The sequence below is a fragment of the Pelophylax lessonae genome, assembly GCF_965119305.1.
Source record: "Pelophylax lessonae genome assembly, chromosome: 5".
Lineage (NCBI taxonomy): Eukaryota > Metazoa > Chordata > Amphibia > Anura > Ranidae > Pelophylax > Pelophylax lessonae.
In genome coordinates this window covers 172,505,356-172,532,396 of record NC_138772.1, presented here as the reverse complement: position 1 = coordinate 172,532,396, position 27,041 = coordinate 172,505,356, and the positions used below count along the sequence as shown (strand labels likewise).

At 40.7% G+C, this 27,041-nt stretch overlaps 1 protein-coding gene across 1 annotated transcript in view; it reads right to left on the bottom strand.

Moving 5' to 3' along the window:
- Nucleotides 1–27,041, bottom strand: part of COL6A6 (collagen type VI alpha 6 chain) — a 353,383-nt gene that overhangs the window by 34,341 nt on the left and 292,001 nt on the right. The window contains exons 25-30 of the mRNA XM_082258062.1: nucleotides 19,770–19,832; nucleotides 18,043–18,105; nucleotides 10,222–10,284; nucleotides 7,838–7,888; nucleotides 4,992–5,027; nucleotides 620–682 (exon numbers count right to left, since the gene is read on the bottom strand). Of these exons, the coding sequence (XP_082114188.1) occupies nucleotides 620–682; nucleotides 4,992–5,027; nucleotides 7,838–7,888; nucleotides 10,222–10,284; nucleotides 18,043–18,105; nucleotides 19,770–19,832 (339 nt within the window). The remainder of the gene's footprint in view (nucleotides 1–619; nucleotides 683–4,991; nucleotides 5,028–7,837; nucleotides 7,889–10,221; nucleotides 10,285–18,042; nucleotides 18,106–19,769; nucleotides 19,833–27,041) is intronic.

Genomic DNA, 27,041 nt, shown 5'->3' with positions numbered 1-27,041 from the left:
TTATTATTTTTACTAGTAATGGCGGCGGTCATCGATTTTTAGCGGGACTGCGACATTGCAGCGCACGAATTTGACACTAATTAACATTTTTTGGGGACCAGTGACACCAATACAGTGATCAGTGCTAAAAGAAAATGCACTGTCACTGTATAAATGACACTGGCAGGGAAGGGTTAACACCGGTGGCAATTAAGGGGTCGAGTGTGCTCCCAGATAGTGCTTTCTAACTGTGGGGGGGAGTGGATGCACTGGACGAAAAGAGAGATCTGTGTTTCAGCTTAGCTGAAAAACTGACAGAACAGCGGTCTGTCTTGTTTACATAGGCAGACCGTCATTCTGCCTTTCCTCCGAGCGATCGACGGGTCCCAGCGGCCGTAGCGGCCACGGGACCTGTTGATTGCCTTCTTCATGTAAGTAATTTTGCGCAGCCGGGCCGCACTGCCGCGGTATATATGTGGTGGGGGTTCCAGAAGCGGTTAAAACTCATTCTCTTGATTTTCTAAAGGATCAATCAACTATAACTGTTCTAGATTACAAAATGAAAGGGCGAATTGTTACCTTTAGATACCTAGACATTTCTTCTCCTTAAACATATAAATAACTGACAAGATATACTTACTGTTCTTCCCGGGGCTCCCTTTGGCCCACGCTCCCCAGATACTCCAGGATCTCCTTGTGCTCCCTGTGAGTCATTGAAATACAATTATGGCCAGCAAATATAAATGTAATAATTTATCTCGGGTAAGGTAGTTAGGATTCAGCAGTCACAATCAACAAGTATCTGCAGAATATTTAATATTTTTTTATATTGCTTGCATAAAAAACTAGGCAATCATATCCAGTTTTCTGTATTGATGTTTAATATCCCTTAAAACTGAATGATGAGTGGAGAATGAGGACAGTTATGATGTATTTGGTTGTTTGGAAATTTAGAGGTCTTGATGTTACATTAAACAACTGTAAAAATAGCACCTACATGTAAGCAGGTGCAGATAGCTAGTGTATCACTAGATGGGAGCCAAATACCCCACAGCCGTGCAGATGTAGTCAGCTCCTGCAAAGGACAGAAGTCCCAGGGTAAGATAGTTTAACACTCAGAAGAGACAGCTGTAATCATCCTGACTCGAAATATGGTCTAATTTGACTGGCAACATGCTCTGGTGGACTTGGAATGGTATGCAAAAGGCCTTTTAGGCCAGGCTAAGAGTTCTCTGTCATGAGTACTAATACCGTGTAAGGTCCCAGGTAAAGTGTACAGAATCATGTGGTGCAGCTGTCCTGTCTCTGGAACAACATAAAAGGAGGTATAAGCTGGATGCATAAAGCCTAATGGACAAGTCAGAGCCCTCTGAGTGAGTACTAATGACTCTGGGACTGATAGTGACAACTGGGAGCATACCGAGCTATGGAGTGGGACATAGAAAAGAGACTGGTATACTTCAGAAGACACACTGTTAATCTCAGCTGACAAATCAGAATGCAACAGATTTTTACAGGGAGATGAGTCCCAACATTGTGGTGATCCGAAAGTGTAGTTAGGTGCTTGGCTAAGAATGAGAGTGAGAGAAACACTGGCTGCAGCTGCTCTTTGTAGCTGCTGCCCTGTGGTGCTAAACTAGGTAACAGCTGCATCAGTGAGAGGAGAGAGCTTATGAGCAGCAAGAGTTCAAAAGACTGAGTCAAACAGCACTGCATTGTGGGAACTGTAGTCCAGAGAGAGACTCTACAGAGCTTTTGAACTACATTCCCCAGGAAGAAATTGCGAGGAGGAAGGGAAACAATATTTTCACAGGCTCTACAGGACTAACTCTCTCTTGCTGTGAGGGAGACCAGAGAGTGGAAATCGCTGTCCACTGTGCAATACCATTGCTGAATATTGGCGGCCAGGGTGGGATCCAGGTCTGGGTATTCTGACAGCCAGAGTCACCTGGGTGCAGAGCAAAGAGTGGACGAATCACTCTGTGTTACCGTATGGGGAGCTGCAGTATCATTGGGACTGGTGAGCCGCTGCCGTCGGAATTTACTATCTGCTGCTTGAGAGAAAGACTGAGCCCTGTAGGAAAAGACTATATAGCCATCTAGTAGCCGTATTTGCGGCCTGCAGGTGTGACTTAGATTGTACTCATGTGCACCAACGGTACAACTGGGCTCCAACGCTAGCTGGCTGAGAAGTTAGGACTAGAGACTGGTCCTCAATAGCTGCTACACAGAGACCTTTACCTATTGCATATGCAAAGACATTCCTTTCAGGGGATATTGCACTATATCTTAGCCATTCTCCTAGAGTTGATTCTAAACTAGTCATAGTACTATTATTTGCGTAGCAGTTAAGGCTTATTTTTTCTGACTTTGCTGATTTATATGGCAATTCCAGTCTAGTGGTACAGAACAGAATTTGGCATAGTGATTATAATGTCTTGCAGACTGTCTGAACCTACCTTCTCTATGTTCATTTATGCCCAAACCACCATTTAGTTGAACCTGTACTAATACTCTGAGTTCCTTTAACCCTAAACAGTTTTTATGTCTATTTTCTGATGCTAGTTCATAGTCAAGCTAAAGGTATCCACATTTGTGTTCCTATAGGTGCTTTCACTAACTTTCATTTAACCAAGTGTATCAGTGGGGCTGAGGTTGTTCTTGGAGTCGAGGCACAGAGAACCAAGATTACCAAGCAGCTCCTTTGAGGGTTAACACTACACAAGGAGAGAAAAGAAGAGATGCTAACAGAAGATTGCTTATCAGTGATGGGTAATGTGCAGCTTTCACAAATGACTGCTATATCTTGTCCACTTTTGTGTATGGTGATGAATGCCGAAGACACCTGTCAGTATGTCTATGTGATGTGATATGCCACTGCCATCTTTGAAGAGCACCACTAAAGTGTAGAAAATATATTTTTTGTGTTGACATACCTTTTCTAAAGTCTTAAAAAACTGCTAACAGGTAAAGTTGTATTGCCAAAGATAGGTTTGCCTCTTCTTTAATAAAAGCTGCTCTCCTACCTGCCAATGTGCAGCTCAATGTACATACTTGGAAAGTCTTTGGTGCTAGTATGAATTAATTCCCATTTGCATGCCTGGCCAATAAAGATGGTCAAAGACACCAAATCAGGAAAAAGTTCAGGCAAGTGAGTGATGACAGAGATCTCAAGAGTCGCATTACTAGAGGGGGTGCTTTGGCAGGTAAGTTTGCCATAACGTACAAATATGCTGTGCTTTATACATTACAGCAAAAGCAATGGGCACCGACACCTGAGTTTAGTTCCACATTACCTTCAGTTGGAGTGGTCCAAATATGTATTAGATTTACTGCCGTATGTTGAACCATGGTAAGTTTATGGGATTTGAGTGACCACAGTATGTACACTTTGTTCAGTATATCAGTGCTGATTAAATCAGAACTCCAAACAATCATACAAAACACTTTATGGCAGTATTTTAGTGATCTTCAAGCAAATTATGAACATTACAGTTCCACTTTTTAAAGTAAAGTCAAGGGCAGATTGTTACATTACTAAAAGTGAACTTATCCTTTAAGCCCTTAGCACTGTGTATTTCTTTAGTTAGTTTTTCTACCAGTCTGTATTGTTAAACACTGTTTATGATTCTCCATTTCTTTTCCATTTTTATTATAACTTTTATAGTCAGCATCTCAGTTAAGATATTTCTTTTTTTTTTTTTTTATCTTTTATCTGTATTTGGGTCCTTGAATGCCCTTTCAATTTTAGGAAAAATACTGCCAAGCACAACAAATGCCAGTTACTCCAATTATGCATTCAGTAAAAAAATAAAGTACAAAAAAATATAAAGTGCTTCTAGTGTAACTGATAGAAATTTTGCTTTAACTTTCCAAAATTCTTCATGCAGAAGAAATCAGGCTCTGTTTATTCATGGAGTTATGTGGAGTTATGGAGTTATGCTGGGTGGTGGGGGTTAGAAATTTTACAGAAGATTATACAGGTGGGATTTCAGCTGTGTTTATTAATTATCTAGTCTGCATGGCAGATAAAACTGCTCACATGTCTATTTCATCTGTGTATTTATATGTTTGTTTGGAGTTTAGTTTTACTCTAGGCTGAAGCTCTTTGTCTCTGTAAAAACCTGTGTTGTAAAAAAACGTATGCTGCAAGAGTATGGTGTACATGGAACAACATCTGCAAACAGTTAATTTGACGTGCAGTAACATTTAACATGAACAAACTGCTAGACAGGTTGCATAAAGATACACAAAATTAAGATAAATTGATAACTTTCTAACATGGTTTTCTATCCCCAATCATTCAGTGTCCCAATTATACTGTCTACTGAGAAAGGGGACATCCAGAGAGACCCCCCTTTCTCTCTAAATTGGAACAAAACTTGAATAAATTTTTTTCAGTTGAAGAATGGATAAAATGTTTTATTCAAAATATCATAAATTATCTTTGCCTTCATTTTCCAGGGAAAAAGCTCTCCTATCAGTGATTTCTGGTTCCATTTCCAGAATCAAAAAAGGCATATTAAGACATTGCCTTTTGGTGACACATGTGGCCATATTCTGTCACTTGAAGTCAACCTCACTTCTACTTATTTTGTTGGGTTCCAGATAGTCAATCATATTAGGTCATTAAAGACCTTGGTAGCAGAGGGCAGCAACGATGCTGAAATGTCTCGAACCTTATGGACACGTTGGAGAGCATACAGATGGGCCCTATCCCTGCTGTAATGTGCTCCCCTGAGAACATCTGGTTAGACTCTGTAGAATAAATTTATAACATTCTACCCCTATATGCACACCTGCAGTTGTAGTTTACCCGATAAGTCTTTCTTACTCTATAGCTGTTCGTTAATACATAAATTGAAATTTGAATATTATAAATACAAAATTCTCTTATGTTTCTGAATATTCCCTGCATCTCTTGTCCCCCCTCCTCTTCCTTTTTTTTCCTTCCCTTTGTTATTTATTAAACTGAAAATGAACATAAATACCATAAATAAATAAAAAAATACCTTTACTCCGCTGTTTCCTGGAAATCCACGATCACCCTAGGAGTAAAAATGAATCAAGATTCTTTATCTTAGTTGGACATTTACCAGGTATAGTACTTAATTTAGGTATGCAAACTGATAACGGTAAAATATAGACAGATTTTAAGATAAAAAGAAAAATGTTCCAATTATAAATGAGCCAACATCATGACTAGTAGTAATGATTGAATACATGGCTGCACCCAGGTCTTTTTTTTGTACTGGAATGTGCCAGAAGTTTGTACTTGCATCTTCTGGCATTAGTCCTCTAATTTAAGCTTCTTTCCAGTAGAAGCTACTAAGCATTATGGTTCAGTCTGGCTGATCAGGAAACAGTTCTCCCACTACCTGGTACAGGACTGTCCCCTTTATCTAACCTTCAACACCTCCAGCATGCAAGGATTCATCAACATCCCCTGGGGAACAGGGCAGCTGCTCCCATGTACTTTGCTTTGCCCAAGGAGGCAGTGGCGTAGCGTGGGTTGTCAGCACCCGGGGCAAGGCAAGTAATTTGCGCCCCCTACTAGACCACTACACAGACCTACCCCCCCATACACTGACACCTACACTGACCCCCTCTTCACTTACCCCCACTACACTGACACATACACTGACCCCCCATACACTGACCCCTACACTGACTCCCCCTTACATTTCTATACACTGACCCCCCCATACACTAACACCCCCTACACTGACACCTATACAGACCCCCCTACACTGACCCCCCCATAAACTGACCCCTACACTAACACCTATACTGACACCCCCTACACTGACCCCCCCCCCCCATACACTGACAGCTACACTGACACCTATACTGACCCCCTTACATTCCCACATACACTGACCCCCAATACACTGACCCCTACACCGACTCCCCCCTACATTTCCACATACACTGACCCCCTACACTGACCCCTACACTAATAGCTATACTGACCCCCCCTACACTGACCTCCCCCATACACTGACACCTATACTGACCCCCCTACACTGACCGCCACATACACTGACACCTATACTGACCCCCCTACATTTCTACATACACTGACCCCCCCTACACTGATCCCCCCCATACACTGACACCTACGCTGACCCCCCTACACTGACACACCCTCCTCTACACTGACCCCCCCCATACACTGACACCTACACTGACCCCCCCCCGTACACTGACAGCTACACTGACACCTATACTGGCCCCCTTACATTCCCACATACACTGACCCCCCCCATACACTGACCCCTACACTGACTCCCCCCTACATTTCCACATACACTGACCCCCACTACACTGACCCCTACGCTAATAGCTATACTGACCCCCCATACACTGACACCTATACTGACCTCCCCCATACACTGACACCTATACTGACCTCCCCCATACACTGACACCTATACTGACCCCCCTACACTGACCGCCACATACACTGACACCCCTACATTTCCACATACACTGACCCCCCCTACACTGATCCCCCCCATACACTGACACCTACACTGACACCTATGCTGACCCCCCTACACTGACACACCCTCCTCTACACTGACCCCCCCCCATACACTGACACCTACACTGACACCTATACTGACCCCCCTACATTTCCACATACACTGACCCCCCTACACTGATCCCCCCCCATACACTGACACCTACACTGACACCTATGCTGACCCCCCTACACTGACACACCCTCCTCTACACTGACCCCCCCCATATGCATAGAGTTATTCAGTGTTCTTCTTCAGTTCTCACAGACACAGACACTCAGTCAGTCAGACTCAGTCTAGTCACTACTACTAGCACTGTACACAGCCAGCCCACTGAGCCCAGTACAACTCCAGTCACAGTCCAGTCAGTCCTGACTCCTGTCCTGTGTCACTCGTGACTCCTACCTTTTTTTTGCAGGTGCACCCGATCACAGCAGGCTATGTCTTCTCCTCCAGGTCCTCCGGCTCCTAGGTTTTCCTCCTGCGTCTGTCCCCACTGGCTCTCTCCTCTCTGGCCTGTGTCACCTGCCGCCGCTGCCAGCTTCTTCTTGCTGCTGCGTGCCTGGGCTGGCCTGGTCTGGTGTGGCTCCCGCGCTCAGCGCTGCGCTGGGCGGCCGCTGCAGTGTATTGTCCCTCCCCCAGATGGTCTCTCGCTCTCCGCACGCCTGGCACCCCCCCCCCCCCTCCACAGTGGGCGGCGACCCGGCGGCTCGAATCGGATTCGCACAGCGCCGCCGCCACAGCCAGCGCTGCAGTGAGAGAATGAGTGAGCCAGGCAGGGCAGAGCTGCGAGTGCGAGCGCGCCCCCCCCAGATGTTGCGCCCGGTGCGGCCGGCCCCCCCTGCACCCCCCACGCTACGCCACTGCAAGGAGGGGATCCGTTGCCAAGTAGAAGAGAGAAGCCAGAGGCAGCAAAACCTGGAAAGACTTGATTACATTGTAAAATCACTATCCTGAGCAGCCAGCCTTCTGGACTCCAGATTCGCTTCCTGAAGAAAGTACCTGAATACCTAAGCCTACAGAGGAGGAGGTAGAGGGAAGCTTATGAATATAGGAGGGAGGAGGAAAATCCTTTTTCTGGGGAGAGTTTTTAAATAGAGGGAATAATAGGGATCTGCTATCCAGAGGACACCACTAGCCCACTAACACAATGGCCACCATAGATGCCCACAGCTCAAAGAGATCATTATCAAGCACATGAATTGACTCCAGTAGACATTGTGGCTTGCACTTATCACCTCTCCATACAGTATATTTGCCCTGTTTGTTTTTACTGCATAATAAATTGCACAAGATTTAAGTTAAATCCGTTTTTATTATATGGTATTTACCTTTGCTCCTTTTTTGCCAGTTTTTCCAATGCCAGGCTTTCCATCTTCTCCCTTTTGAAACATGTAATTTCATTAAAAATTGTGAGGATTACAGATGTTTATATATCTAGACCATTCCTGTTGGTTAATAGAAATGTATAGTATTTTTTGGTTTTCTTTTTAAGATATACTGTACATGTAAAGAAAAAAAACAGATTAAAGTAATTATTGTCAAATAATATTTCAAAACATTTTTCTATGTACACTTAAATGTACATATATAAATAGGCAATATATGCCTGAGGTGGCAAGATGATGGCTTAGAACAAAATGGCTTTGCTAATAAGAAGAATTAATCCCCCCTTTTCTATCTCTTTATGTTTTATGCAAACTTGCAAAAAGCAATAAATAAATCTGATGACTTCTGGAATATTTGAACTTGGAAAATAAGGAACTCATCTAAGATGTGAACAGATGTCATGTCTAGAAATCATGACCACAAGACATTTATATCTTTGATGGGAGATCCCCTCCAAAAAGTTGCAAACACCGGACTATTAACACAAGAAAAAGTTCAGGCGCTGATCCAAAACACAATGTTCCTGTAGTGTCCTTTTACAGAGAGTATACAATTATGATAAAATTTTATCTGATGCCCCACTGGTTGCCCAATCCTAGACACGGGATGGTGCATGGAAAGATAGAAATATAAAATAGGATGGCGCTCTAGTGTGCATAAATGTAACCAAATTACTCCAACTGAAGCTCATATATGCAGTCTATGAAAGTTTATTGCGTATGTCCATGGTAATATAAAACAATAGGCATGTATTCATACCAGACCTTGAAGCCTCTGTGTCTCCTGGCTATGATATAGGGATCCCTGATGTGGGTCATGGGAACCTAGTACCTTAACACCCACTGGAAGGGGAGGTGACACTCTCGGGTTGAAGCGGTAATCATCGATTGTGAGGAGGTTAATTGTCTTGTCTGATTTTTAATTTTCTGATTCCAAGTTTTACTTAAATTTTACTTAAATTTTATCCTGATTCGGTTTCTAAGCCTGAGAGTAATTTGATGGATTGATGGTTTTATTTTTATGGTTTTATATTTTATACATCAGGCCAACAAGTTGGTTTTAGATATGTCGAGTAAGTTTTAGAAGATTATTCCTTTTTCCAATATTTAATATTAGTATATTTAATTTTAATTTTAATATTAGTGTATTTATATGTATTTTTTATATACAAGGTATATCTTATCTATGGAATTGTGATAGATTGCTAAATTATTTATTTGACAATAATCTTTATTGTAATAACATTTATGCACACTAGAGCGCCATCCTATTTTATATTTCAAACACCGGACTATTAACTTTTAACTCTGAGCTTGCTGAGGGTTCTACTAGCCTTTGATTGGTCAAACGATATTTTTGATACAACCTATTTTATATATGTCATATTGCATATTTAATCTCAAAAGCGTAATAAAATTCAGATCACTCTGATTCAAACTTACTAAGTCTTGTTGATCTCTATGTAGCTACATATCTGATTTGATATCACTGACTAATAGGTGTCAGGTATCTGTACGTGAGAGGAAAAGATTCCACAACATGCCCATTACAGAAACAGGCTATCTTTCTTGTTTTGCAGGGTTACAAAATGGTCGTGCTTTACTGCTCCTTTTCACAATGCAAATCTACAAGTAAGCTGACTTTTTTTAAAGTCATGCACCTAGTCTGTGTATGATATATGTGGGCTGACTTACTAAAGGAATTGATATTCTTCACAAAAAAAAAAAAATATATATATATATATATATATATTCACTTCATTTGTCCAGTAATGTTAAAAACAAATTCCTGTTCAATTTGAATACCCAATAACGTACAGGTGAAAAAAGTAAACATGCATTTTCTTTCAAGATTGGTTAACTGAAGTAGGTATCCACACAATTTATTGTAAATCAGCCACATTTTTTCTCAACAAAATCTTCTGCATCAAGGAGCTAAGCTTTTTAGAAAACTTTCAGCATGTATCACACTTGTTTCGTATAAGTAGCCCCAGTTCACCCTGTGCTTCCATCTGCAGGTCCATAAGTCACTTCCATGTCCTTTGGTGACATATAGACTAGTGGTGGAAACCACATGGGAAAGTTGGGGACAATGGAATCTAAGAAGTGTCAAATGTTGAACACTATCATTTGTTTGTGGTTTTGGACACAGTGGAGAGTGTTTAAAACGTCTGTAAAGTTTTGTTGATGTCTGCGCACCCAACAAAGAAATTTCCTTCCAACATCAACACAAGCAGCATTAAAAGTATTTTTAGTAGAAATTGGTTAGAACCTCTGTTTGCAAATACATTTATTTGAATAAACACATATTTAATATTGTCTCTAACCGCAAGTCCTCTTTTTCCGCTTGTTCCAGGGCCTCCTTTTTCACCAGGATCTCCAGGTTCTCCCTGCCAAAAAAAAAGTTTTATATTATTTAATATAAGGCATTATAGTTTTTGACATACATTACCGTTTTCCATGGTTACCCCTAAAGAGTTTATTCAATTCTAGCTTATAGTCTTATTCAGTAAACTATTTTCCCAACCATTTATTTTTCTGTTTTTCTTGTGCAATTATCCTCTGTTTAGGAAGAAACCATTACCTATTATACTTTTGATCTCCCCAAAAAATTCTCATGAAACTCGCAATTTCCTTTTGTTGCTAATATCTCACAGGAACTTTATAATCTTCCATCTCTGTTTATCACTATTTTATCATTATCGTAATTTCCTTGTTCTTTCCCCACTACTTTTCTTGATGAGCTTTTCTTATATAATAACTTTACAGTCTCTTTTAAAGGGTCCTTTCACACGGCCGCTCCGTGTGTCCGCAAATCATCCCATCCGTTTGCGGATGATTTGCGGACATAATGTAAGTGAATGGCACTGCGGATGTCAGCGGAATACCATCCGCTGACATCCGATTTTCCTCCTTTCAGTTCTGTTCCATTTTTTCGAATGGAACAGAACTCTATTTTTTCATCCGTGCAAAAAACGGAAAGGAAGGAAAATCGGATGTCAGCGGTATCATCCGCTGACATCCGCAGTGCCATATACTTACATTATGTCCGCATATCATCCGCAAACGGATGGGATGATATGCGGGCACACGGAGCGGATGACAGAAATGTCATCCGCTCCGTGGAAAAAAAAAAGTCCCGCAGCGGACCTTTCACACGGAGCGGCCGTGTGAAAGAAGCCTTACTTTTCTTTCTTATTTCAGGTAATTTCCTAACCAAACAAAATTTCTGTCCCCACTATAAAGAACCTGCATGTTTTACTACTTTTGCAGTTCTGTCAAGAAACAAATGCTCAATGTTTGGTGTTGTTACACAGAGTATACAATGAATTTGGCCACTTGTAACACCAAACTTATATATGCTGTACATACTGTATCCACTGGCACCAGGCAATGAGGACATCATGCACTTTGCATGCTTCAGTGTCTAATGATATTATTCCATGCATCTGCTCCTAGTATATGTTTGCAAGTGGAGCACATGGACGTATTTACTCGGGGCAAATGTTCTTCCACTAGGTCTCCCCTAGGTGGCTAGTTATTTTTATCATTGCATTATTGGCTGTAGTAATCCTGTATTCCTCATTTGTTAAAAATCCAATGGCTAAATAATCAATTCTTATAAATCAGGAAAACTATCTATAAAAACCAATAAACAACAAAAAATAAAAAAAATAAAAAAAAGAAAGAAAGTAATTATTTGTTTCATATGTTTTCACTTTACTTTTCATATGCATTGTTGTTGTCCATCCCTCCTTTTGCTTGCCAATTCATAATTACATATATACAGTATATATATTTATATTACACAAAATGGCAAAATGCTTCTCATTACTTCGATATTGATAATTTTCCTTTTTGCCATTTGTATTATTATTATTTACAGTTGAGGAAGATATAATTAATGTTTTTTCTTTTTATGTACCATTTATCATTTTTACACAAATGGAAGGTCTTCACTGAGTGTATTAGAGCTCTTAGAATCAAAGGTAAATATCCATTTTTTTCACCATACTCTGTTGCATTTTTAACAGCTGCTACATCACAGCATGCATGCAAACCAGACAGTAAAACGTTATTCACTACCAGACAGATTTTTCAAATAATAATAATACTATCTATAATAAATCATTCCAAAACATCAACTAATGTATTTTTTGGTATAGTCACAATTCATTCATCTTAAAAATGGAATCCCAAGGGAACAGTTTATTAGCACATAAAGGAACCAATAAAGACCAATAAAGAATTTAAAAAGGAATGTACTGTGGCACTACTTCAGTTAACATTAAAAACAGCTTTGTATAATGCCAAAACTAAGAGGGAGAGGGATTAAAAGAAAAAATAATCGGAATGACTGAAAATTTCTTGGCACAGTCAAATAATAGGCAGTATATCACATTTTTAGCATACTGTCTAAGTACTTTCCAATTCTATTACAAGATGAGAAGGTATTGTTTTTTTTAGTTTTGGATAGGGTGGACAAGGATTAGAGTATCTTTTTCACCTTGATTCAATTGGTTTTTTACTCCTGTCTGTGTCCCCATTAGGGAGATTCACCCTCTCTATTTGTCCTGTTTTCTGTTACCATCAAAAGTGAAGTAAAAAAATCCCACATTTTGGGTTGTCCTCAGAATAGGAATAGTGGGGAAATCTTCCTATTGGAACGCTGGTTCTGGTGACCTTGCTGACAATTAGGAATTCTCTAAATTAGAAGGAATTTCCTCTTACTTTCTGTTTTGGCTATGTGGCTGGAAGTGAAGGGAAATTTCCCTAATGGGACACAGATGGCAAAAAAAGTGACAGGGGTCATACTCTATTCAAAAAGAAATAAGTAATAATGATTAATCAACTTTACCAATTAAAGAATCAACGTAAAATGTGCCATATTAGTGCATAGTTATTTTGAAAATAGTAGCAAAAATACAAAGAGCAACAACGGTTGGCTAGTAAAACCTCACAGGGAATCATATGCTGTTGTCATTGCAAAGCATTAAAGCATATGCCAATAAAAGGATTATACGATTTTACAAACCCTAAAGATGGGTCTAAGATACATACTGAATAATTTAAAACTGTAGCACAACTACAACCATTATGTTGGAAAGACTATTGAACAGCTACGAAGAAGGATTTTGAAACATGTAAATTATGTCAATTTAACAAATAAGCCATTTCCACATCATGTATGCGAGAAACATGGGGGTAAAGCAGAGTGCTTACAATTTTGGAGGCTACAAATTTTAAAATATGGCTCAAAAAAAGTAATTTGGATACAAAACTGCTGTTTACTAAAGCAAAAATAGATATTTTCCCTGGATTCTAAGAACCATAGTAGAATCAATGGAGTTGATTTACTAAAGGCAAATAGGCTGTTTACTCACTTAGACTAAGAACGTGGTGAAAATTCACTTTGGAAAAAATACTCAAACATGTTTAAAGAAAATGTAAAAATAAGCAGTATTTTTTTTTTGCACATAAATAGATGAGAGAAGTCAACAGAGCTTCCCCTCATTCATGAAACTAAGGAAAAATTCCCATACACAGTGATCATTTTTTTTGCCTTTAGTAAATCAACCCCAAAGAAGGCTTTAAGTGCCTCATTTTTTTAAAAAAATTTAGAAGGACAAATAAAAAAGAATAGGCAATATTGATATCTTTCTTAAAACTGTAAATAATAATAATAGTAAAAATAATAAAATGAAGAATTTAAATAAATAAATAAAAAAGATAAGAAGGAACATTTTTTTCCATTTTGTTTCCATATGCATAAATATGAATAGGTACCCAATAAAAGGGACAGATAAAAACAAGGCACAGGATAAGTGAAGTAAAATTATATGAATTCAATAAATTCCTTTTTTTTAGTTTATTTGTATTTGTAGATATACTTTATTTCTGATATAAGTAGATGACATGGCCACTGGCAAATAAAAAAGAAGAATACATGATGACTACAGCCAATAATTCAATGTTGAAAAAAGGAATCTGAAAAAGAGTTAGTCATTTAGTGGAGGCTGGGTAGTAAAACATGTACCCCAAAGAGTAAATATACACTATATTACCAGAAGTATTGGGACGCCTGCCTTTTCACATACATGAGCTTTAATAGCATCTCAGTCTTAGTCCGTAGGGTTAAATATTGAGTTGGCCCATCCTTTGCAGCTATAACAGCTTCAACTCTTCTGGTAAGGCTGTCTACAAGGTTTAAGAGTGTGTCTATGGGAATGTTTGACCATTCTTCCAAAAGTGGATTTGTGAGGTCAAGCAATGATGTGGATGAGAAGACCTAGGATCAAGTGGTTCTACAGGTAGAAGGTTTATTTATCCTAATGCATTATATGCATTAAGATAAAAAAAAAACCTTCTGTGTGCAGCAGCCCCCCTTCAGCCCCCCTAATACTTACCTGAGCCCCATCTTGATCCAGCGATGTTGCATGAGAGACTCAGCTGTCCGGGACTCTCCCTCCTGATTGGCTGACACACACAGAGGGCACTATTGGCTCCTGCTGCTGTCAATAATGGTCAGTGAGCCAATGGGAAGAGAAAGGGGGCAGGGCAGAGCCATGGCTCAGTGTCTGAATGAACACACAGAGCCACGGCTCGCCTCAGGTGCCCAGATAGCGAATTGCTTGCTGTGGGGGCACTCAGCAGAAGCAGGCTGAGCAGGCGGATGACAGGTCCGTCTCCGCTTACTATGCAGAGACAGACCTGTCAGATCCCCGCTCTCCTCTATGGGAGATCAGATGAAAACAGACCACATGTCCGTTTTCATCCGATCCTATCCGATCCGATCCTCCAGACAGATGGAAAATAGGGCTTCCATCCATCTGGATTTTACGGACCACATCGGATTGGATAGCAGCGGTTGTCAGTGGAGATGTCACCGCTGACATCCGCTGCCCCATAGGGATGCATGGAGCATCCAATCAGGTCAACCTGAAAAAACTGACAGGCGGACCTGATCGGAAAGCCTGTGTGAAAGGGGCCTTAGTCTCTTTATCTTTAGTGAACACCTGATCTCATTAGCGGACTACAAACAGCGGTGCTTTAACCTTCCTAGCGGTATTCCCGAGTGTGGCTCGGGGTTACATTTCAGTGCCAAAAGCGGTAACCCCGAGCCACACTCAGGGTACCGTTAGGCAGATCGTTGGATCCTGGTAGAGAGGGTATTCATCTTGTCCCCGGATCTTCCTCCCGATGCTCTGTGCCCCGGCTTCCATCTCCTGCGACGTGACGTGCAGGGGGGTGGAACCGGCGGCAAATTCAAATAGTAAAACACACCAAACACACTGATACATTACAAAATAAAATAAATTCACATTAGTTTGCCCCCCAGTGCCCTTTCCTGCAGTTTTACTGTACTTTTTATGTGTATATATATATATATATATATATATATATATATATATATATATATATATACGTATATACAGTGCCATGCAAAAGTATTCGGCCCTCTTGAACTTTGCGATCTTTTGCCACATTTCAGGCTTTAAACATAAAGATATAAAACTGTAATTTTTTGTGAAGAATCAACAACAAGTGGGACACAATTATGAAGTGGAACGAAATGTATTGGATATTTCAAACTTTGTTAACAAATAAAAAACTGAAAAATTGGGCGTTCAAAATTATTCAGCCCCTTTACTTTCAGTGCAGCAAACTCTCTCCAGAAGTTCAGTGAGGATCTCTGAATGATCCAATGTTGACCTAAATGACTAATGATGATAAATAGAACCCACCTGTGTGTAATCAAGTCTCCATATAAATGCACCTGCACTGTGATAGTCTCAGAGGTCCGTTTAAAGCGCAGAGAGCATCATGAAGAACAAGGAACACACCAGGCAGGTCCGAGATACTGTTGTGGAGAAGTTTAAAGCCGGATTTGGATACAAAAAGATTTCCCAAGCTTTAAACATCCCAAGCAGCACTGTGCAAGCGATAATATTGAAATGGAAGGAGTATCAGACCACTGCAAATCTACGAAGACCTGGCCGTCCCTCTAAACTTTCAGCTCATACAAGGAGAAGACTGATCAGAGACGCAGCCAAGAAGCCCATGATAACTCTGGATGAACTGCAGAGATCTACAGCTGAGGTGGGAGACTCTGACCATAGGACAACAATCAGTCGTATACTGCACAAATCTGGCCTTTATGGAAGTGTGGCAAGAAGAAAGCCATTTCTTAAAAATATCCATAAAAAGTGTCATTTAAAGTTTGCCACAAGCCACGTGGGAGACACACCAAACATGTGGAAGAAGGTGCTCTGGTCAGATGAAACCAAAATCTAACTTTTTGGCAACAATGCAAAACGTTATGTTTGGCGTAAAAGCAACACAGCTCATCACCCTGAGCGCTGGTTCACACTGCAGGGACGCTACTTTGAAGTCTATGGCGGTCGCCTCCGGGTCGCCCCAAAGAAGCTCCGGACCCTTTTTCTAGGTCGGAGCGACTTGTGTCGCTCCTATTAGAACGGGTCCGCAGCTTCCCTATGGGAGGTGACCTGCGGCGACCTGTGAGGCGACCAGGTCGCCTCACAGGTCGCCCTAGTGTGAACCGGCACTAAACACACCCTCCCCACTGTCAAACATGGTGGTGGCAGCATCATGGTTTGGGCCTGCTTTTCTTCAGCAGGGACAGGGAAGATGGTTAAAATTGATGGGAACATGGATGGAGCCAAATACAGGACCATTCTGGAAGAAAACCTGATGGAGTCTGCAAAAGACCTGAGACTGGGACGGAGATTTGTCTTCCGACAAGACAATGATCCAAAACATAAAGCAAAATCTACAATGGAATGGTTCACAAATAAACATATCCAGGTGTTAGAATGGCCAAGTCAAAGTGCAGACCTGAATCCAATCGAGAATCTGTGGAAAGAACTGAAAACTGCTGTTCACAAACGCTCTCCATCCAACCTCAGTGAGCTCGAGCTGTTTTGCAAGAAGGAATGGACATAAATTTCAGTCTCTCGATGTGCAAAACTGATAGAAACATACCCCAAGTGACTTACAGCTGTAATCGCAGCAAAAGGTGGCGCTAAAAAGTATTAACTTAAGGGGCTTAATAATTTTGCACGCCCAATTTTTCAGTTTTTTATTTGTTAAAAAAGTTTGAAATATCCAATAAATTTCGTTCCACTTCATGATTGTGTCGCATTTGTTGTTGATTCTTCACAAAAAATTACAGTTTTATATCTTTATGTTTGAAGCCTGAAATGTGGCAAAAGGTCGCCAAGTTCAAGGGGGCCAAATACTTTCGCAAGGCACTGTGTATATGTATATATATATATATATATATATATATATATATATATATACACACACACGCATATCTATATATATATATATATATATATATATATATATATATATATAATATATGTATACACATATATATATATAGATCGATCCGCCGATCCCCGCTGAGCCGGAGGATGACAGTTCCGTCTCCGCTTGCAGTGCGGAGAGGGAGGTGTCACAGCTCCCGCTGCTCTCTATGGGGGATCGGATGAGAGCGGACCGCTTGTCCGCTCTCATCCAATCCGATCCGATCCCTGAACGGATGGAAAAATAGGGTTTCCATCCTTCCAGATTTCACGGACAGGATCGGATACGGATGGCAGTGGGTGTCAGCGGAGGTGTCTCCGCTGACATCCGCTGCCCCATAGAGCTGCATGGAGGATCCGATCAGATCCGCCTAAAAAACTGACAGGCGGATCTGATCGGATCGCCCGTGTGAAAGAGCCCTAAGTCTGCACATTACCAATAGGTGAGGGAGATTTACTAAAACTGGTGCACACAGAATCTGGTGCAGCTGTGCACAGTAACCAATCAACTTCTAGGTTTTGTTGTCAAAGCCTTATTGAACAAGCTGAAGTTAGGAGCTGATCTCCCCATTGTGTCTGTTTGCTCATCATGACTTACACTGCTCTAATATCTGCCTTGCCTTTTGTTGGCTGTTGCCCCTGCAACACAAAGTTTCTTCCAAACTCGATGGTACATATAAGCAGAACAATTTGTGATAAGCAAAAAAATTAATAAAATATAATATAATATAGGAAAAAAAATGGGGATATAAGGTCAAGTTTTTATCGCAGTTTTAATCAGTATATAAAAAAATAGGTTAGTTTGAAATAAATAACCTTTTTCCCTTTGTTTCCAGCCTTCCCAGGATCTCCTGTGCTACCTTTAGTACCAAAAGCACCCTAAAAATAAATGAAAATAAAAAATTAAATAAATACATTTTATTAATAAAACAAAGATTATCATTTTGATTTACCACACACCAACAGTAATATGTAACATGGAAAGCAAAGATGGAAAATGAAAATAAAATCTATAAGTTTAAGATGTGTCTTGATTACAAAGCATAGCGATGGGGGAAAGCGGCAACAATGTTTATATAATGCCTCCAAGAAGATATATACACTGTATATATATATATATATATATATATATATATATATATATATATATATAAATATATCTATATTTATATATACACTCACCGGCCACTTTATTAGGTACACCTTGCTAATACCGGGTTGGACTCCCTTTTTCCTTAAGAACTGCATTAAGTCTTTGTGGCAAGGTGTTGGAAACATTCCTCAGAGATTTTGGTCCATATTGACATGATAGCATCACGAAGTTGCTGCAGATTTGTCGGCTGCATGCGCATGATGCGAATCTCCCGTTCCACCACATCCCAAAGGTGTTCTATTGGATTGAGATCTGGTGACTGTGGAGTACAGTGAACTCATTGTCATGTTCAAGAAACCAATTTGAGATGATTTGAGCTTTGTGACATGGTGCATAATTCTTCTGGAAGTAGCCATCAGAAGATGGGTACACTGTAGTCATGAAGGGATGGACATGGTCAGCAACAATATTCAGGTAGGCTGTGGCGTTTAAACGATGCTCAATTGGTACTAAGGGGCCCAAAGTGTGCCAAGAAGATATCCTTCACACCATTACACCACCACCAGCCTGAACAGCTGATACAAGGCAAACCCTTCCATCTGAATGACGCAGCTGAAATCGAGACTCATCAGACCAGGCAACGTTTTTCCAAGCTTCTATTGTCCAATTTTGGTGAGCCTGTGCAAATTATAGCTTCAGTTTTCTGTTCTTAACTGACAGAAAGGGCACCCGGTGTGGTATTCTCCTGCTGTACCCTATCTGCTTCAAAGTTCGATGTGTTGTGTGTTCAGAGATAGTATTCTGCATACCTTGGTTGTAACGAGTGCTTATTTGAGTTTTTTGCCTTTCTATCATCTTGAACCAGTCTGCCCATTCTCCTCTGACCTCTGACATCAACAAGGCATTTTTGTCCACAGAACTGCCGCTTCAGGATATTTTCTCTCTTTCTGACTATTCTATGAAAACCCTAGCGATTGTTGTGTGTGAAAATCCCAGTAGATCAGCAGTTTTTGAAATACTCAGACCAGCCAGTCTGGCACAAACAACCATGCCACATTGAAAATTACTTAAACCCCCTTTCTTCCCTATTTCTTCATTGGTGTACCCAATGAAGTGGTGGGTGAGTGTGTATAATAGATAGATAGATAGATAGATAGATAGATAGATAGATAGATAGATAGATAGATAGATAGATAGATAGATAGATAGATAGATAGATAGATAGATAGATAGATAGATAGATAGATAGATAGATAGATAGATAGATAGATAGATAGATAGATAGATAGATAGATAGATAGATAGATAGATAGATAGATAGATAGATCTCCTAATATGAATGGAAGCATTATGCAAACGTTATTTACAATACCTATTTCCAGCTAGCTGACTTCAGTATTTGGGGGCAAATATGAAAAAAATTACATTTTCATCTATTGAAATATCTTACTGGAAGTCCGGTTAGTCCTTGTCGCCCGTTTTCACCTTTAGAACCTTTACCTCCTGCAGCTCCCTGTGGGTGAATAAATATGATATAAACTGAATTCAAAACAACTTACAGAAAAAGCATTTGATGGTAAAATGCAGAGAAATGGACACAAATGTGAAAAAGTGAAGTTTTATTGTGCTTAATGCATAATATATATCTAATAATACTACATTACATTTTCTACCTATTCTTAGTACAGGGGACTAAAATATGTGTAGGTTTTATTACAGTGTTGCATGGTCAGTAAATAAGTACATGTGCATCCAGGTGTCCAGCCACTTAAACCCCCCCCCACCACCACCGCCACTGTGCTGGCGGTAGTGAGAGATGGAGAGAGAGAGAGAGAGCAGGCTGCGGGTGTTTATGTCGGCTCTCCTCTCTGCCATTTTGCTGGCTGTGGGCTGTTTCTTCTCCCCCAATAGGATCTATGCCTGGACTGAGCTGAAAACTTGTGTGTGTGTGAGCTTGATCCCCCGCTCGCCGACCACTGCTGCTGCAACTGAGAGACAGACGTGGGCTGTGCTGCTTGGTCTTCTGTCCCCCCTCCCTCTGGGTAGCAGTAAAGAGGACAGGGAAGTTAGAGCCAATGGGATCATCAGAGAAGGAGACTTGCTGTACAGCAAAGCTTCCTGGGAGTTGTAGTCTTAAAGGGGCACTGTATAATGGAAGTGAATAGCTTGTAAGATTTACAGGAGCCAAAACCCCCGCACACAGATGACGGAGACAGGACTGTTTTCCTGGAAAAATCTTCTGATTGAGACTGAGGGGTCTTTGTTGGGAGGAAGCTGAGCTGCACTGACATGTTATCTTTGCTGAGCTTGTACACAGAGTGCACGACCTACAGAAGGGCCCCAATTGTTCCAATGGCGGCAATTAGGTGCCAGATACTTTCAGACACAGTCAGGGGTACCCCTACACTTGTGCACACAAGGACCTTTTTTTTCCTCAAGTTATTTATGGCATTATCTAAACTCTAGTTGCAGTAGTTATAGTTTAATTTAACATTGCTACAGTTCTATTAATTGCCAGTTTATGGGTCAGTGATCACCTACCAAGTACAGTGTTTAAGTCTGTTTATCTGCCTGTTGTATAATTTATGGAATCTTTATGCATTAGTTTCTTGCATTGCTTTAATCCATCCATCTAACTTACAACCAGTTGCTTGGCCTAATTTCTGTGCATTAATATAGAGTGGTAGCTCACTGATGCTTAAGTCACATACGTGTGAATGGTCTCTAACCTTCAGAGGGGATCGAGCAGCTTTAAGAGTCATGGCAAAACAGAAAACAGGGGGGGTATGCGCTACACGTATATTTTAATTTTCTAATAGCTGCATGGGAGAAAAGCAATAGAAGTATAGTAGGGCCATCTTGAGTGGGCTAAATTAGGGATCGACCGATTATCGGCAACACCGATATATCGGGGGGCGATATGCACTTTCCCCAATATATCGGAATTGGCCCTTGAGGTTACCGATATTGCTGATATTTCAGGGAAAGTGTATTGTACCAGAGTGATGCCTGCAGCTAGAGGCATCACCCCGGTACCGGCATCCATAGCCGACGGTCAGCTGTCTTGTAATGACAACCGATGCGGCTGGGAAGCTGCTCGGCTGTCATTACAAGGAGCGGGTTGCCCGGGTCTCCCTTCCCACCAGGACGGCATCCTACCTGCATGGCCGCCGAAGAGAAGACCCGATCAAAGCCACATTTGGCTCTGATCGGGCCTCCATGTAAAAAACCCGGACATCACTTCCGGATACTCGGCGCCAAATTAAAAAAATGCGGGCATTCAAAACAGCCAAACTTGGCGTTTTGAATGCTTTTAAGTGCAGAGGAGGGGTTTGGGGGCTTTTAGACCCCCAGATCCTTCCACAAGAGAAAAAAGAAAAATTGTTTTTAAATATCTGAAAATATCGGCCAATATCGGCCGATACCGATATCCGATGACCAAAATATCAGTATCGGTATCGGCAATAAAAAAAGGGTATCGGTCGATCACTAGGTTAAATATAAAAAAGAAACTATGTATACCTATTAAAAACAATTATTTCTAAGCCCAAACTTACATGCATTTGCGAAAACTGCAAAAAAGGGAGATTCCCAATAAATGTATATAGACAACACATTAGAATACACAGTAGAATTAATAGCCTCCCATTAAAAAAATGTGCTGAATCAGTTAATATTTTCTAGAATTTAATGGAGTGGTGAGGGGTTAGACCCTCAGGTTTTTATTGCTGTGTCCCTGTAGGGGAGATTCAATTTCTATAATTCTCCTGATCATCAATATTACTTGAAATAAAAGTGAGGGTAAATTCAAAGTTTTAAGTTGTCGCCAGAACGGGAATAGAAGGGAAACTTTTCAGTGGGGAAACGTGTTCACATGACAACGGTCTAAGAGTGGATATACCTCATACCAGAAACATATCCTCTCATTTCCTGACAAGTTTACAGGAGAGAAAAGGTAGGTGAAGGAAATCTCCATAACGAGATACAGGTGGCAAAAACAAGTTTTAGCTTGGGATTTGCTTTATTTGCACTCAAAATTTTCTCTTAAGCCCACTATTAAGTTCCAAAAAAAAAATGTTCAGCCTGCCAATGAAGTCCACCTAATGCAGCCTTCTATGATAGTTTGGCAACACTGCTGCAGTGCTCCTGAAATCAGAGCAGAGTTGCCACTCTCACGTAAGATGTGGCTGCTTTACTACAGTGGCATAAAAATATGTTGTTATTTATACTTGTCCAATGTCACTACTGATTCACAAGGCTGTAGCTTGCCAATCAACACCTGGCCACACTCGGTTCTGCCCACTGCTTTCTGAATTGACAGCACTGCCTCTGTTGTTGAAACCCTCCCACTGTGAGCTACAAGGTCTGAAAAGGGGTGCATATGAGACACAAATTAAAGCGGCTCTTGAGTAATTTTTTCATCTTTACATCTATTAAATCCTCTGCCTTTGTTGTTTTAACTTTGGATAGTAACTTTTTTTTTTTTTTTTTTTTTTTCTGCCAGTAAATACCTTATACAGCCCACTTCCTCTTTTTTGTCTGGTCATTAGCCTAGGCCAATGACATCATGCACAGCTCTCTCTCTCAATATTGTGACAGTTTGTCAGCAGGGAAGGGAGGGATTAGTCATAGGAAAGCTGCAGAGCTGGAGGGGGCTGGATGAGGGCAGAGATAACAGGAGACTGCAGAGATCCATGAGTATTCATCAAGAGAGGAGAAATGTGCAGGCAAACAGTGATGTGAGTGTGTCTATCTGTCTGTCTGAATATTTATATGTGTGTGTCTGTGTATGTATATGTATACACACAGTATCTCACAAAAGTGAGTGCAATCCTCACATTTTTGTAAATATTTTATTATATCTTATCATATGACAACACTGAAGAAATTATACTTTTACAATTTAAAGTAGGGAGTGTACAGCTTGTATAAAAGGGTAAATTTGATGTCCCCTTAAAAAAAACTCAACACACAGCCATTCATGTCTAAACCGCTGTCAACAAAATTGAGTTCACCCCTAAGTAAATAAGGGTCCAATTAGCCATTTTCCCTCCCCGGTGTCATGTGTCCCGTTAGTGTTACAAGGTCTCAGGTGTAAATAGGGAGCAGGTGTGTTAAATTTGGTGTTATCACTCTCACTCTCTCATACTGGTCACTGGAAGTTCAACATGGCCCCTCATGGCAAAGAACTCTGTGTGGATCTGAAAAAAAGAATTGTTGCTCTACAGAAAGATGGCCTAGGCTATAAGAAGATTACCAAGACCCTGAAACTGAGCTGTAGCATGGTGGCCAAGACCATACATCAGTTAAACAGGACAAGTTCCACTAAGAGCAGGCCTTGCCATGGTCAATCAAAGAAGTTGAGTGCATATGCTCAGCATCATATCCAGAGATTGTCTTTGGGAAATAGACGTATGAGTGATGCCAGCATTGCTGCAGTGGTTGAAGGGGTGGAGGGGACAGTCTGTCAGTGCTCAGACCATATGCTCCACACTGCATCAAATTGGTCTGCATGGCTGTCGTCCCAGAAGGAAGCCTCTTCTTAAGATGATGCACAAGAAAGCCCACAAACAGTTTGCTGAAGACAAGCAGACTAAGGACATGGATTACTGGAACCATGTCCTGTGGTCAGATGAGACCAAGATAAACTTATTTGGTTCAGATGGTGTCAAGCATGTGTGGCGGCAACCAGGCAAGGAGTACAAAGAAGAGTGTGTCTTGCCTACAGTCAAGCATGGTGGTGGGAGTGTCATGGTCTGGGGCTGTATGAGTGCTGCCGGCACTGGGGAGCTACGGTTCTTTGAGGGAACCATGAATGCCAAAATGTACTGTGACATACTAGAGCAGAGTATGATTCCCCCCCCCCCCCTTCGGAGATTGAGCCGCAGAGCAGTATTCCAACATGATAACGACCCCATACACACCTCCAGGACAATCACTTGCTTGCTAAAGAAGCTGAGGGTAAAGGTGATGGACAAGCATGTCTCCAGACCTAAACCCTTTTGAGCATCTGTGGGGCACCCTCAAACGGAAGGTGGAGGAGCGCAAGGTCTCTAACCTCCACCAGCTTTGTGATGTCGTTATGGAGGAGTGGAAGAGGACTCCAGTGGCAACCTGTGAAGCTCTGGTGAACTCCATGCCCAAGAGGGTTAAGGCAGTTGTAAAAATAATGGTGGCCACACAAAATATTGACACTTTGGGCCCAATTTGGACATTTCCTTTTTAGGGGTGTACTCACTTTTGTTGCAAGCAGTTTAGACATTAATGGCTGTGTGTTGAGTTATTTTGAGGGGGCAGCAAATTTGCGCTGTTATACAAGCTGTACACTCATTTCTTCAGTGTTGTCACATAAAAGGATATATTAAAATATTTACAAAAATGTGAGGGGTGTACTCACTTATGTGATATACTGTGTATATATATATATATATATATATATATATATATATATATATATATATATATATATGTGTGTGTGTGTGTGTGTGTGTGTGTGTGTGTGTGTGTGTGTGTGTGTGTGTGTGTGTGTAAATCCAGGAAGTGAACAGGCAGCAGCTTCAGCTGCCCACAGTTGAAATGGCTTCAGCCAGACTTAGTAGAGGGAGATTTCTGCAGCATATTTGGCAAGTACAGAATCACAGTTTGTGAAAAATAATATGCAAAGTGGTTGGAGGTAAGCTTCAGAATGGCAAATATGTTTTTATTACAAATTATGTGAGCAGACTGGGGACTTTTTTTTTTATTCATTTATTATATTTTTATGTACATTTTTACACTTTTTAAAAATATTTAAACTTTCTCACTTTTCTACAAACACAAGGGGACTAATAGTGACAGGTACTCCTTATAGAGACATCAGGGATCCACTAGGTCCCTGATGCCTTCTCTTCCTCCAGCCAGTGCAGATTAGGAACAGAAAAAATTACAGATCTTCTCCTTACCCGGCCAGCTTTGCCAGAATTTGTATTGCTGTGAACTGGAAGTGCTTTTTAGAAAGCATTTCTGGGTCTCTACACTGAGGGGATCAGTGAATGGAAGAAGGGTTGAACAAAAAAACCAACCCTATTCCCCCATCCGCACATTTGATGTGGATGTGGGAATCCTCCCTGCTTTGCCGTTGTATTCTGAAAGCGGGACTCCCCAGAATACACAGATCAGCGCTGCAGCCAATTAGCTGCAAGGGCTGATCGAATGAAAACTTTCCGGGAGGACCGTTATGCAAAGGCAATCGATATTTCGACTTCTCATGAACAGGAAGAGCCATAGATGAGCAGAAATTCAGCTGATTCCTGCTGAACTGGTCATAATTTAATCCATGTATGGCCAGCTTTAACCACTTGATGACCAGACGCCGTACTTTTTCTGCAGCAGGTCGGCTCTGTCCTGCGAAACGATGTACCTATATGTCGCTTCGTGAGACAGTCATTGGGGACACACACGGCGATTGGTCACAGGGGGAGCCAATCAGCAGGTCAAGGTGGACACTCCCAATGGAAACAGAAAGGCGGTCTGCCGATGTAAACGTGGTGGACCGCTGTTCTGTCAGTGATGTACACAGGGATCCTGTGTTCCTCCTCCTATTTAGATATTTGGATATTCCTATTCATATTCCTATTTAGATTTTCACCCAGCAAGTCCATCCCCCACACAGTTAGAAAGCATACACTTAACCTTTTGATCGCCCTGGTGTTAACCCCTTTTCTGCCAGTGTCATTATTACGGTAACAGTGCATATTTTTAGCTGTAGTAATGTCACTGGTCCCCCCCCCCAAAGTGTCAAAAGTGTCAGTTAAGTTTCTGATCTATCTGCCACAATGTCGCAGTCCCACTAAAAATCACTGATCGCCGCCATTACTAGTAAAAATAAATAAAAAAAATAAAAAGGACATAAATCTTTCCCCTAGTTTGTAGATGCAACAACTTTTGCGCAAACCAATCAATATAAACTTATTGGGATTTTTTTTTACCAAAAATATGTAGCAGAATACATATTGTCCTAAAATGATGAAAAAATTAGATTTTTACATTTTTTTTTATTGGGAATGTTTTATAGCAGAAAGTAAAAAATATTGTTTTTTTTTTTTCAGAATTGTTGGTATTTTTTTATTTATAGCGCAAAAAATAAAAATCGCTGGGGTGATCAAATACCACTAGAAGAAAGCTCTATTTGTGGGAAAAAAAGGACATCAATTTTATTTGGGTACAGCGTCGCACGACCACGCAATAGTTAAAGTAACGCAGTGCCTTATTGCAAAAAATGGCCTGCTCATTAAGGGGGTAAAACCTTCTAGTCCTTAAGTGGTTAAAGAGAGCTGGTTTCTCTAGAAATGAAGTCATGCAATAGGACAGTGCAACCAGACTGGTTTTAAATTAGGAAATAAATAATCGACCCTAAGTTTTGGCAGACAGTAATATCTCTCAGATAATGCTTCGAAATGTTTCCTCTCAATTTCAATAGTCCCCAAAGGAGACATTTTAAAAAGGAAAATTTTTTTTTTTTTAACTTAAATTTTTGACTGTTATATGAAAAGGTTCACAGCCCAGATTTTCCAGTTTTACTATCTGATGATGGTAAACTCTAGCTAAAATAATGAAACATTCCCTCCCTAGTTACAGGGAACCTTTAATCTGAGTTCTACAGATGATAACTTGTCACTGTCATATATACACACACACAATCATTTATTTATGTGATTTTCAGACAACAAACTGAAAAATGTAA